Below are 13553 nucleotides of genomic sequence, written 5' to 3'. Positions count from 1 at the left end.
AATATAAGACACATTAAGCCATTTAATCCTCACTATAACTAAAAAAAGAAAGCATATTCCTCTTTAGAAAACTAAAGCATAAAGTAACTTGCTCACTTGTGTTAAGAGGTAGAACCTGACTACTATGTAGCTACTAAAAATCATGTTTTAAATATTACTTAATGATGGAGGAAATGCTCACCATTTAATAAAAAACCACACAAATTTATATGTATAACATGTGTCTGTATCTCATGCACACATAACACACATATGACAACAATTTACTGAATATATGTATACATATGGAATTAAAAGTCTGGAAGGTAATGTTCTTAATTGTTAACAAGTCAGTAGGGTGATGAGTGATTTGTTTTCTTTTTGTATCTTTCTGATTGCCAAATTTTTACAACAAACATGCATCATTTTGAGAGTCAAAAAAAGCAATAAAAATGTTTAAAAAATTGTTCCAGATTCTATAGAAAATTTAAACAGATGAGTTTTCATAAAATAAACAGAAAGTCAAAGAGTTGTCCTCCTAAAACAACTTTGAATTTATTGGCTTACTAAAAAATCTAAAACACGTTAGTGAAGTGAAAGTTGCTCAGTTGTGTCCAACTCTTTGCGACCCCATGGCCTATACAGTTCGTGGAATACTCCAGGCCAGAATACTGGAGTGGGTAGCTTTTCCCTTTTCCAGTTGGACCTTCCCAACCCAGGGATTGAACCCAGGTCTCCTGCATTGCAGGTGGATTCTTTACCGGTTGAGCCACAAGGGAAGCCCAAGAATACTGTAGTGGGTAGTCTATCTCTTGTCCAGGGGATCTTCCCCACCCAGGAATCAAACTGGGGTCTCCTGCATTGCAGGCGGATTCTTTACCAACTATCATGGAAGCCCTATAATACATTAAGTGAAGTGAAGTGATGTTGCTTAGTCGTGTCTGACTCTTTGCGGGCCCATGGACTGTAGCCCACCAGGATCCTCCATCCATGGGATTCTCCAGGCAAGAATACTAGAGTGGGTTGCCATTTCCTTCTCCAGGGGATCTTCTCAACCCAGAGATCAAACCCGGGTCTCCAGCACTGCAGGCAGATGCTTTTAACCTACTTCCAACACTCTTTAAAATGTTCTAGAATTAGGCCACCCTACAGGACTTTCCATGATGATAAAAATGTCCTATCTATGCCCTGCCATCCAGAAGCAACTGGAAATGTAGCTAGTATGATTGAGGAACACAATTTTAAATTTAATTTTATTACAATTAATTTAAATTTAAATAGTCACACATGATTAGTGACTGCCATTTTGGACACTACAACCCAACTAAAGAAAATGGAACAAAATCTCCAAATTCTTCTTAAAAAACCAGTAGCACTCTTGCCTAAACATGACAAAATGTAAACCATGACTTCTCTGGTGGTGCGGTGGATAAGAGTCCGCCTGTCAATGCAGGGCACATGGGTTCGATCCCTGGTCCGGAAAGATCCCTTATGCCACAAAGCAGCTAAGCCTGGACGTCACAAATACTAAGCCAGTGCTCTAGAACCCATGAGTTGCAACTATTGAGCTTGCCTGCTGCAACTATTGAAGCCAGTGCTCCTAGAGCTGTGCTCCACAACAAGAGAAGCCACCACAGTGAGAAGCCTGCAGTGAGAGTACTGCAAAAAAGAGGAGCGCCCAACTAACTATAACCAGAGAAAGTCCACACAGGCAATGAAGACCCAGCAGTCTCAGAAATAAACACATAAAGACAAATTTAAACTCTTCCAGAAAATTGCAGAGGACGGTAAACTTCCAAACTCATTCTATGAGGCCACCATCACCCTAATACCAAAACCTGACAAAGATGCCACAAAAAAAGAAAACTACAGGCCAATATCACTGATGAACATAGATGCAAAAATCCTTAACAAAATTCTAGCAATCAGAATCCAACAACACATTAAAAAGATCATACACCATGACCAAGTGGGCTTTATCCCAGGGATGCAAGGATTCTTCAATATCCACAAATCAATCTATGTAATTCACCACATTAACAAATTGAAAAATAAAAGCCATATGATTATCTCAATAGATACAGAGAAGGCCTTTGACAAAATTCAACATCCATTTATGATAAAAACTCTCCAGAAAGCAGGAATAGAAGGAACATACCTCAACATAATAGAAGCTATAAATGACAAACCCACAGCAAACATTATCTTCAATGGTGAAAAAATTGAAAGCATTTCCCCTAAAGTCAGGAACAAGACAAGGGTGTCCACTTTCACTGCTACTATTCAATACAGTTCTGGAAGTTTTGGCCATAGCAATCAGAGCAGAAAAAGAAATAATAGGAATCCAAATTGGAAAAGAAGAAGTAAAACTCTCACTGTTTGCAGATGACATGATCCTCTACATTGATAACCCTAAAGACTCCACCAGAAAATTACTAGAGCTAATCAATGAATATAGTAAAGTTGCATGATATAAAATCAACACACAGAAATCCCTTGCATTCCTGTACACTAATAATGAGAAAGTAGAAAAAGAAATTAAGGAAACAATTCCATTCACCATTGCAACGAAAAGAATAAAATACTTAGGAATATATCTAGCTAAAGAAACTAAAGACCTATATATAGAAAACTATAAAACACTGATGAAAGAAATCAAAGAGGACACTAATAGATGGAGAAATATACCACGTTCATGGATCGGCAGAATCAGTATAGTGAAAATGAGTATACTACCCAAAGCAATCTACAGATTCAATGCAATCCCTATCAAGCTACCAGCGATATTTTTCACAGAGCTAGAACAAATAATTTCACAATTTGTATGGAAATACAAAAAACCTCGAATAGCCAAAGCAATCTTGAGAAAGAAGAATGGAACTGGAGGAATCAACCTGCCTGACTTCAGGCTCTATTACAAAGCCACAGTCATCAAGACAGTATGGTACTAGCACAAAGACAGAAATATAGATCAATGGAACAAAATAGAAAGCCCAGAGATAAATCTACACACCTATGGACACCTTATCTTCGACAAAGGAGGCAAGAATATACAATGGATTAAAGACAATCTCTTTAACAAGTGGTGCTGGGAAAACTGGTCAACCACTTGTAAAAGAATGAAACTAGATCACTTTCTAACACCACACACATAAATAAACTCAAAATGGATTAAAGATCTAAATGTAAGACCAGAAACTATAAAACTCCTAGAGCAGAACATAGGTAAAACACTCTCTGACATAACTCACAGCAGGATCCTCTATGATCCACCTCCAAGAATACTGGAAATAAAAGCAAAAATAAACAAATGGGATCTAATTAAAATTAAAAGCTTCTGCACAACAAAGGAAAATATAAGCAAGGTGAAAAGACAGCCTTCTGAATGGGAGAAAATAATTGCAAATGAAGCAACTGACAAACAACCAATCTCAAAAATATACAAGCAACTCCTGCAGCTCAAGTCCAGAAAAATAAATGACCCAATCAAAAAATGGGCCAAAGAACTAAATAGACATTTCTCCAAAGAAGACATATGGATGGCTAACAAACGCATGAAAAGATGCTCAACAGCACTCATTATCAGAGAAATGCAAATCAAAACCACAATGAGGTACCATTTCACACCAGTCAGAATGGCAGCGATTCAAAAGTCTGCAAGCAATAAATGCTGGAGAGGGTGTGGAGAAAAGGGAATCCTCTTACACTGCTGGTGGAAATGCAAACTAGTACAGCCACTATGGAGAACAGTATGGAGATTCCTTTAAAAATTGCAAATAGAACTGCCTTATGACCCAGCAATCCTACTGCTGGGCATACACACTGAGGAAACCAGAATTGAAAGAGACACGTGTACCCCAATGTTCATCGCAGCACTGTTTATAATAGCCAGGACATGGAAACAACCTAGATGTCCATTGGCAGATGGATAAGAAAGCTGTGGTACATACACACAATGGAGTATTACTCAGCCATTAAAAGGAATCCATTTGAATCAGTTCTAATGAGGTGGATGAAACTGGAGCCTATTATACAGAGTGAAGTAAGCCAGAAAGAAAAACACCAATACACTATTCTAACACATATATATGGAATTTAGAAAGATGGTAATGATAACCCTCTATGCAAGACAGCAAAAGAGACACAGATGTATAGAACGGACTTTAAGACTCTGTGGGAGAGGGAGTGGGTGGGATGATTTGGGAGAATGGCATTGAAACATGTATACTATCAGGTAAGAAATGAATCGCTAGTCTATGTTCGATACAGGATACAAGATACTTGGGGCTGGTGCACGGGGATGATCCAGAGAGATGACATGGGGTGGGAGGGGGGTTCAAGGTTGGGAACTCATGTACACCTGTGGCTGATTCATGTCAATTTATGGCAAAACCAATACAGTATTGTAAATCAAAATAAAGTAAAAATAAAAATAAAAACAAAAACAACTTTGGGGCAACACTGAAGAAAAAAAGTAAACTACAGGCAAATTTCACATGTGAATATCAAGGCAAAAAGTAAATAACGTACTAAGTAAAGTATGAACAAAACAATTCAGCACACATTAGAAGATTAGTTATGTACTGGAAGTTCAAGATGGCTCAATATTCGGAAATCCATTCATTTAAACTACTATTAATAGATCAAAAGAGAAAAGTCAGAACTATTGCTATTGAAAGGCATTCGTTAAAATTAAAAATACATTCCTGATTAAAACTCTGAATAAAATAGGACTATGTTTACATTTGCTGCTGCTGCTACTGCTGCTAAGTCACTTCAGTCGTGTCCAACTTTGCGCGACTCCATAGACGGCAACCCACCAGGCTCCCCCGTTCCTGGGATTCTCCAGGCAAGAACACTGGAGTGGGTTGCCATTTCCTTCTCCAATGCATGAAAGTGAAAAGTGAAAGTGAAGTCATTCAGTCACGTCCGACTCTTAGTGACCCCATGGACTGCAGCCTACCAGCCTCCTCCATCCATGGGATTTTCCAGGCAAAAGTACAGGAGTGGGGTGCCATTGCCTTCTCCTTACATTTGCATAACATGTTAAATATATATCTTGACCTAGAAGACTGCATGGGGAAACAATAAAACTGAGAAATGATAAAAACAATCCATTAAACTCAGAATGCTCCCATAAATACTGAATGAAGAGTAGTATGCTCACTATTACCACTATTACTTTAGTTGGTTCTAGAGACACAAGTCAGTGAAGTTAGACAACAGAAGAAAAAAGGAGGTTGAAAATTTGAAAGAAGTAATATATTATCATTGACTGCATATTATTAGTGTAATCCTGGTAGACTAATTCAAACAATTACAAACACTATAATGTACTGGTTAAGAGCATACGTTCTGAAGCTGTGATATTGGTTCAATTGCTGTCTCTATTAAATAATAACTAGCTGTGTGGCCTTGGGCTAGTTATTTAAACTTTCTGTTTCCTTCTCTGTAAAATAGGGACAATAAAATTATCTACTATAAGGTTATTAAGAAGATTATGTATGTAAATATATTGAGAGCTCATATGCCTGTATTTAATATATACTACATATATCACTATTAAGATAATAAAATTTTAAATAAATTATTGAATACATAAATTACTAAATTATAGTAATGTGCAAAATAAACAAAAATCAAAAACCTTCCCATATTAAAAAGATTTCATTTATAATTGCAACACACTGAACTAGGAATAAACATTTCTTATATGCAAGATTAAATGAGGATATTTAAAATGCTATTAGGGAATAAAAAGAATAGTTAAATAAAAGGAAAACATATATCATTCTCAGATAAGAAGATTCAACATCATTAGGTTATAGATTCCTAAATTACTCTGGACTTCCCTGGTGGCTCAGATGGTAAAGCGTCTTCCTACAATGCGGGAGATAAAAAACTAGCTTAAAGTGATTCTAAATTCATACAAAGATACACATGAGAAAAGCAAAGACAGAGCAATGAAAGAAGATTAACATGAACAGATATGAGGCATAGTACGGTGCTAAAATATTCAAAAGAGTATGGTATCAGAATGTGAAAAGACAGATTAAAGCTACATTTTATAGAGCATAGAAACAGAACCAAATACATATGGAGCTTTAATATATGCTAAATGGGGGAGGTTCTGCATATAAGAAGAAAAAGATTAATTATTCAACAAACACCAGTTACAAAATCCAGTAGGCAATCTGAAAAAAAAAATGTTGGCTCTGTACTTGATTCTTTAAGTCAAAATAAGTTCTCTGTAGACTGGAGTTTTAATTGTGAAAGTGAAAAAAAGGCAGTGGATGAAATACTGTTTTTCTATAATCTTGGACTATGGAAGATCTTATGATATAAAACTTGGGAGCTATAAAAAATTGGTAGATTCAGTTAGGTAATACCCCCAAATTTCTGCATGGCCCCAAACCCCAAAGATACATCAGAGACAATGATAAGTTTAGAGGAAAAACATGGAATCTGCAGCAGTCCCACAAAGAGTTAACTACTCTGACCAGTAAAGAGCTTATACTCATCAGTCAATGTGACCAACAACTCAAACGAAAAGTGATCTAATAATATAAGCAGATACTTCATAGGAAAAAAACTAACTTTTTCTATTTAATGGAACTTGTGATCAGAAACATGTGATACCATTTTTATCTTATTAAATCACAACGAAAAAAGCTGTTAACATTTATATGGTGAGGATACTGGAAACAGTGCTTGTTATTAGTATACTGTTGTATATATTAGTATTTGTTGTTTAGTCATTAAGTCGTGTCCGACTCTTTGTGACCCCATGCACTATAGCTTGCCAGGCTCCTTGTCCATGGGATTTTTCAGGCAAAAATACTGAAATGGCTTGTCATTTCTTCTCCAGGGGATCTTCCTGACCCTGGGATCAAACCCGCATCTCCTTCATTGGCAGGCGGATTCTTCATCACTGAGCCACCAGGGAAACCCCATATGTTAGTATAAGCAGTATTAATATACTACTGCATGAATGTTGTTTATATTAGTATCAGTATTACTATATTGCTGGTTCATGTATAAATTGGTTCAACCTTTCTGGCAGACAATTTGGCAGTATCCGTTATAGTTTAAAGGCTTTCCTGATGGCTCAGATGGTAAAGAATCCTCCTACAATGTGGGAGACCTGAATTTGATCCCTGGGTTGGGAAGATTCCCTGGAGAAGGGAATGGCAACCCACTGCAGTATTCTTGCCTGGAGAATTCCATGGACAGAGGAGCCTGATGGGCTACAGTCCATGGGGCTGCAGAGTTGGACAGGACTGAGCAACTAAGCACAGCACATTATAACGTAAAATACACATACCATTGCTCTAGCTATAAAACTTTCAGAATTTACCACACAGATACACTCACAAACGTGCTGTGTCACACGTACATTTGTGTGTGTGTGCTCAGTTTTGTTTTTTGGTAAGGGAAAACACATTCATTGATAGGACCTGGCTAAATAAATGTAACTGGAGAAGGCAATGGCAACCCACTCCAGTGTTCTTGCCTAGAGAATCCCAGGGATGGGGGAGCCTGGTGGGCTGCCGTCTGTGGGGTCGCACAGAGTTGGATACGACTGAAGCGACTTAGCAGCAGCAGCAGCAGCAGCAGCAAATAAATGCAGTATATGCAGAAAATAAAACATTATACAGTCATACCTCTTTTTATTGTGCTCCACAGATGTGTATTTTATAAATTGAGGGCTTGTGGCAACCCTGCATTGAGCAAGTCTATCGGTGCCATTTTTCTGATGGCATTTGCTCTTTGTATCTCTGTGTCATATTTTGGAAATTCTCACAATACTGCAAACGTTTATTATTACTGTATTTGCCATGGTGATATGTGGTCAGTGATCTTTGATGTTATTATTGCAAAAAGATTATGATGCGCTGAAGATTCAGATAATGGTTAGCATTTTAGGCAGTATTTAAAATTAAGGTATGTATTCTTTTTTGGATATAATGTTATGACTACAGTATAATGTAAACATAATTTTATGTGCGCTGGGACACCAAAAACTTCCTGTCGACTCGCTTTACTGAGATATTTGCTTCATTGCAGTGGTCAGGGATCAAACCCACAGTATCTCCAAAGTCTGCCTATACAGTCATTAGAAATGAGAAGACAGCTTGGATTGAGTTTTGATGGGAATTAATCTCTAGGATGGAGTGATAAATATTGGTATAGATTTATATGTGCTCTTATTGGTTTAAATACAAACACACAGGTGTTTGTAAGCACATAAAAAATTCCTTGGGTGAGAAGATATTCCAGAGAGAAAAGCTGCATAACTGAGGGACAGACAAGTCCTCAGTTACTTTTCATTGTATACCATGTTGGGCTTCCCAGGTAGCTCAAATGTCAAAGAATCTTGCCCGTGATGTGGGAGACCTGGCTTATAGCTTTTGCATTTTATCCTAAGAGTATGCTTTACCTGTTCCAAAATTTATTGCTTTCAAAATATCTTTTATTTATTTATTTTTGTTTCTTTCTGTTCTCAAGGAGGAAATTCTGGCTCTTTCCACATTATATTGATACAATTAGCGTAATCTTAGCTCCTGCCCTCTACCCCCCTTTATTTGTGTCTGGTGGTTTAGTTGGCAAGTCATTGCGACCCCATAGACTACAGCCCGCCAGGCTCCTCTGTCCATGGGATTTCCCAGGCAAGAATACTGGAGTGGGTTGCCATTTCCTTCTCCAGGGGTCTTCCCAACTGAGGGATCGAAGCCGGGTCTTCTGCACTGTAGGCTGATTCTTCACCAACTGAGCCACTGTCTAAATAGTAAATAGCTGTCCCACAAATGAGCAATAGGAACATGGGAAAAAGTATTTCCATGTTACAGAACAATGTTAGCAACACATTAAAATATGTACCTGGAAAAGACCTGAAAACCTCTGCAGCAAATGTTAACAGTGTTTATCTTGAGTAGGGGCATTGTAGGTAAGTTTGGTTTTGGTCATGGCATTTTCTGTGATCTCCAAAGTTTACACAACAATGTCTTACTTTGGTAATAATTTTTAAGTTTTTTCCTTGTATAACTTTCTTCTACTCACCTGGTTCCTGTCCCTGGCATTTGCATATCGAAACCTCTGGATATAGTAGAAGACCAGCCAGGCAAGGGAAATGATCATGAGGACGATGAAGGAGATGGACACAAACACGACCGAGGTGCGGCTCACGTATTTCTGCAAGTTCCGGGTCCCGATGGTGATGTACATGGTCACAGTGATGTTTCTCTCCAGCAGGCTTACTATCTCCTTCCCTTTGGGCTCAGGAATCATTATTGCCACAATGTCTTCGACACCTGTTGTGAGAGGACAACAAGTGTTAAGGGGATGAAAGAGAAGATCACAGGGAAGTGTCTGAACAAAATAACACGCACCAAATGATGGTACTTCTTTCAGTGAGTCTGTGCCGGACCAAGAAGCCAGGCCTATTTCTCAGATCTAACAGCCAGATATGGAGGTGAATTTTCCTTTCTTCAGCTACTGTGGGAGGCTGCTGTCTTATATATGAGAAAAGAACCTAAAAAAACACTCATGTTTTTGGTACCAGCGAGGTTATGATCCTGCTCCTTCCTAGGTCCCAAAAGTGTTGTTGGCCCTGGTCTAGGAAAGATGGACCCTCCCAACCAGCCCAGTTTATAGTTCTATGCTGCATTTCACAATCCCTCCACAGAGGGGAAAAGGTACTTTGTGCCCCATGGCAAAGGATAAAATACCCAATTTTACACCATCTGTCTGTGAGTTCTCTTCTTCCCAGATACTAGGAGCATTCAGTTTCAGACTTCTATTAATCATTTCCAAGACAGGCTTCTCCTACAACATCCAAAGCAATCAAAAGCAGATTTTTCTTTTTATTAAAGTATAGTTGATTTGTAATATTATTAATTTTAGGTACATAGCATAGTGAGTCAGAATTTTTGTAGCTTATATTCCATTGTGAGTTATTAACAAGATAATGGCTATAATTCCCTGTGTTACACTATATGTCTTTGTTGTTTATCTATTTTATACATAATAATTAGTTAATCCCATACCCCTAATTTGTCCCTGCCCACTTCTGTCTCCCCTTTGATAACCACAAGTGTGTTTTCTCTATCTGTGAATTTGTTTCTGCCAAAGAAGTTTTCTTAACAAGCTCTAATATGACCTGCCAACAAAAAATAACAATCTCAGAATTATCTTCTGCTTATTTTACCTAATTCAATGTAAACAGCTTGTGTAACCTCATGCCAAGCAAAGAGAGGAGAGAAACTACAGATCATTCCAGGATGGTTTCATCTCCACTCTCAAATACTGTTACTGTGGAGCCCCTGTTTCTTGGACAGTTTGAAGCAAAAGTGGTACCCTTCTTCAGTCTGAGATATCTGGGTGTTTTCCCTTCTCCTCATGACACTCGGAGGCACAGCCTCTTGGTGAGGAGTTCACAGGCCTCTGTAAGGGGTCTTTGGTAAAAATAATGGTATCAGCTCCAAATGAGCCAACTCAACATGCCCCTAGTGGCTGATGCTCAGATGAGAATAACAATCCCTAGACTAGTTTTCAGGGAGCACCTCAACTCCAATCCATCCTACAATGTTCTTCATGGGCCCCGTTTCCACATGGAAATGCCCTATTACTTGAGGCCACTACAAATTAAACTGCAAACCCCTTCAGCTGCTTAAAGCTGGCCTTATCCATGCACTGAGGTCAGTCAGTGAGACAGAATTACCAGATTATATTTGTTCAGGGTGTTGTAAGTTTCTTAGAAGCTATTTAGGGCTTTCCCTTGACCTTGATCTCTAGGCAGTTTTTCCATCCTAAATTCCTTGATGGTATTTCACTTAGGCCAAATGAATACTTTTAAAAGCTAGCTAGATAAAAAGGTATCTATGTATGAGACATAAATTATGTGATTTTTTAAATTCCTAAAACCTTTGCGCTGGCTCAACTGTGAAAATCACAAAACTACAGTGTTTAGATTTGGCCGTTCTTTCTGGGAATTACTGAGATTAATGGCTTAGATTCCAACTTTGCAGAATTTACTGACAGTCCTGATGCTCGTCCTCTCGTCATGTTTACTTTGGCTAATGGCTGTATGTGGTCTGAGGCTCTGTGCGGAATTAGAGCTTCTGGCAGGTTTTGGCTCTATAGAAATATGATCTTCTTTGCACACTGGACTAATCTGGCCTGGTGAAGTTCATCCCAGTACTGTAGCCACATTGTAGATATTTAATCAGTGATAGATCATACGTTTTCACTTGATTTTTTTTTTTTTTTACTTTATATTTTTTAAGTGAGTCTATTCAAGGTTCCAGAATGGACTGTTTTTCTTTTTGGAGATGAGGTCTCAGGGTTATTTATATAAAACTTTGTATGCTCAGACTTTGGAGAATCCCATGGACAGAGGAGCCTGGCAGGCTACAGTCCAGAGTCGCACAGAGTCAGACACGACTGAGCGACTTCACTTTCATGCTCAGACTTAAACCAATTTCACTCTTTTCAGGAGTCAAATTTCATCAATATATTCCTTTATGACTTCTAGTTTTAATTCTTTGTGTAGGAAGCTCTTCTTCACCAAGGATGATAGAAACATACATCTAAAATTTCTTTCAGCTATACTTTAAATGTAGTTCTACTTTTTACATTTAAATCTTGAGCAATCTGAATGTGGTTCCATAACCACACCACATTTAATGTCATGGGCAGAGAGGAGACAGATAGGATGCAATTTGTTTGTTTCCTAAATTCTCAGACATACTGGGGTCTATTTTCGGATTTTTTTTTTTTTTATTGTAAGGTGGATCTATCTTTTGCTGACCTAATACCAGGCTCTTTTAGCTGTGGAGCTTTCAACATATTTACTATTTGGTAGCCTCTTTACTTAGTAATTTCCCTCCTTACAATATTCCTATTATCTATTTATATTAAGAGAACACTTATAAAAAAGAGAGAGATCACAGAGCCTGACAGTGAAGAATTGGGCTTTGAAACTGGACAGGTTTTTTTCAAACTTCAGTTCAGCATGTTAAAAATAGGTAACCAAATTTTGGATATCTGAAGAGTTTTAAATTACCCATCACCCACTTTCAGGACACAAGGAAACATCTTTTTTTCCTGGAAGGTATAATTTGCTATTTTAAAGCACTTATTTTAAACTTAAGTGCTCAGTTGCACTACCTGTGTTGTTCATCCCACTGCACTTCATGATATATGATATCTGCTTGAAAAGACTGAAAATGGAAATGGCGTGGTTCTTTTCATGTGGACCCCGACTGTGTTCATTTTCAATATTTATAATGAATTTCTAGGGCTAATGTTGGTAGAAAACAGATAGGATTCTGAGATATTTCTCCCTGTACTTTAGGCTACTTACTGTACATGGTAAAAGGAGACACAGAAGGTATCCATTTATACCAATAGAAACAGTCATTAAGAACTTTGGCATTTAGGGTGTCTAAAAATGGCACAAAGTGCACTTGTGAATTATTTGAGCAGTCTGGTCAGTGCACAAAATCTGCTATAGGACCTAATCTGTTCAAATGAGACATGTGCACCAATATGGGTTTCCAGAAAATTCCCAGATCTTTGCTTCATTTTGGAAGATGCAGCCAGTGTTCCAGAAAAGCTGGAAGATTCTCTCCAGGTAGCTTGGAGTGTAATTGCTTCTGAGGGTATGTATGTGTATGTGTGGTGGTAGTGGGGGGGAGGCGGTGAGGGAAGAAAGGGAGAAGCAGGGGTGATGGGGGAGAGAGCTGAAAGCCCAGCTGAGCTCTCCTCAGAGGTAAGTGCTGCCCTAAGTATCAAATCTATGACACCCAGGAGGCTCTGAGTCTCAGGAGAGAGAAGTTAACAAAGCATATTTTATATGGGTAAAATCTACAAAGAGACCCTGCTATTGGGGCAATTTTATGTTTACTCTGGGGCTTTCCAGGTGGCTCAGTGGTAAAGAATCCAACTGCCAAGCAGGAGAGGGGAGTTCATCGTCTGGAGGAGGGCATGGCAACCCACCCCAGTATTCTTGCCAGGAGAATCCCATGGAGAGAGGAGCCTGGAAGGCTATAGTCCGTGGGGTCTCAAAGAGTCAGACACAACTGCAGCGACGAAATAACAGCAAATGTTTACTCTGATGCCCAGTCATTGTCATATAGAGCTCCTCTTTTTGCAAATGATGTCAGCCTACCATCTATTTTCCTCCCAAAGGCACTCTACTTTTGAGCGATCACTGCTGTGTAATTATCATGTATCCTGGAAAAGCTCTTCAGCTCTGTCCCATGACCAGGACACAGATGACCCAGCTGCCAGACAAACAGCAGAAGCAGCCCAGAGTTTTAGTGCTTCCTTTTCCTGGGCGTGGGCTCAACTGTCATCATCTAATTTGGAGAAGGAAATAGCAATGCACTCCAGTATTTTTGCCTGGAGAATCCGATGGACAGAGGAGCCTGGCGGGCTGCCGTCCTTAGGGTCGCACAGAGCCGGACACGACCAAAGCAACTTAGCACAACACAATTTGGTCCATGCAGATAAGTAAGGAATCAAAAGTTCAAAAAGCCAAAGAATGTTGAATGCCAGGGAAATTCTTTTAT

General features: G+C 38.7%; 1 protein-coding gene across 4 annotated transcripts in view; it reads right to left on the bottom strand.

Annotated features, from left to right (window-relative positions):
• Window positions 1-13553, bottom strand: part of RNF150 (ring finger protein 150) — a 286972-nt gene that overhangs the window by 109824 nt on the left and 163595 nt on the right. For all 4 annotated transcript variants that reach the window (XM_060400648.1, XM_060400650.1, XM_042234321.2 and 1 more), the window contains exon 2: window positions 9040-9290. In XM_060400648.1, coding sequence (XP_060256631.1) covers window positions 9040-9290 — 251 coding nt within the window. The remainder of the gene's footprint in view (window positions 1-9039; window positions 9291-13553) is intronic.

The sequence above is a fragment of the Ovis aries genome, chromosome 17, assembly GCF_016772045.2.
Source record: "Ovis aries strain OAR_USU_Benz2616 breed Rambouillet chromosome 17, ARS-UI_Ramb_v3.0, whole genome shotgun sequence".
Taxonomy (NCBI): Eukaryota; Metazoa; Chordata; class Mammalia; order Artiodactyla; family Bovidae; genus Ovis; species Ovis aries.
The sequence above is the reverse complement of the archived record's forward strand: the minus strand, read 5'-3'. Positions and strand labels throughout refer to the sequence as shown.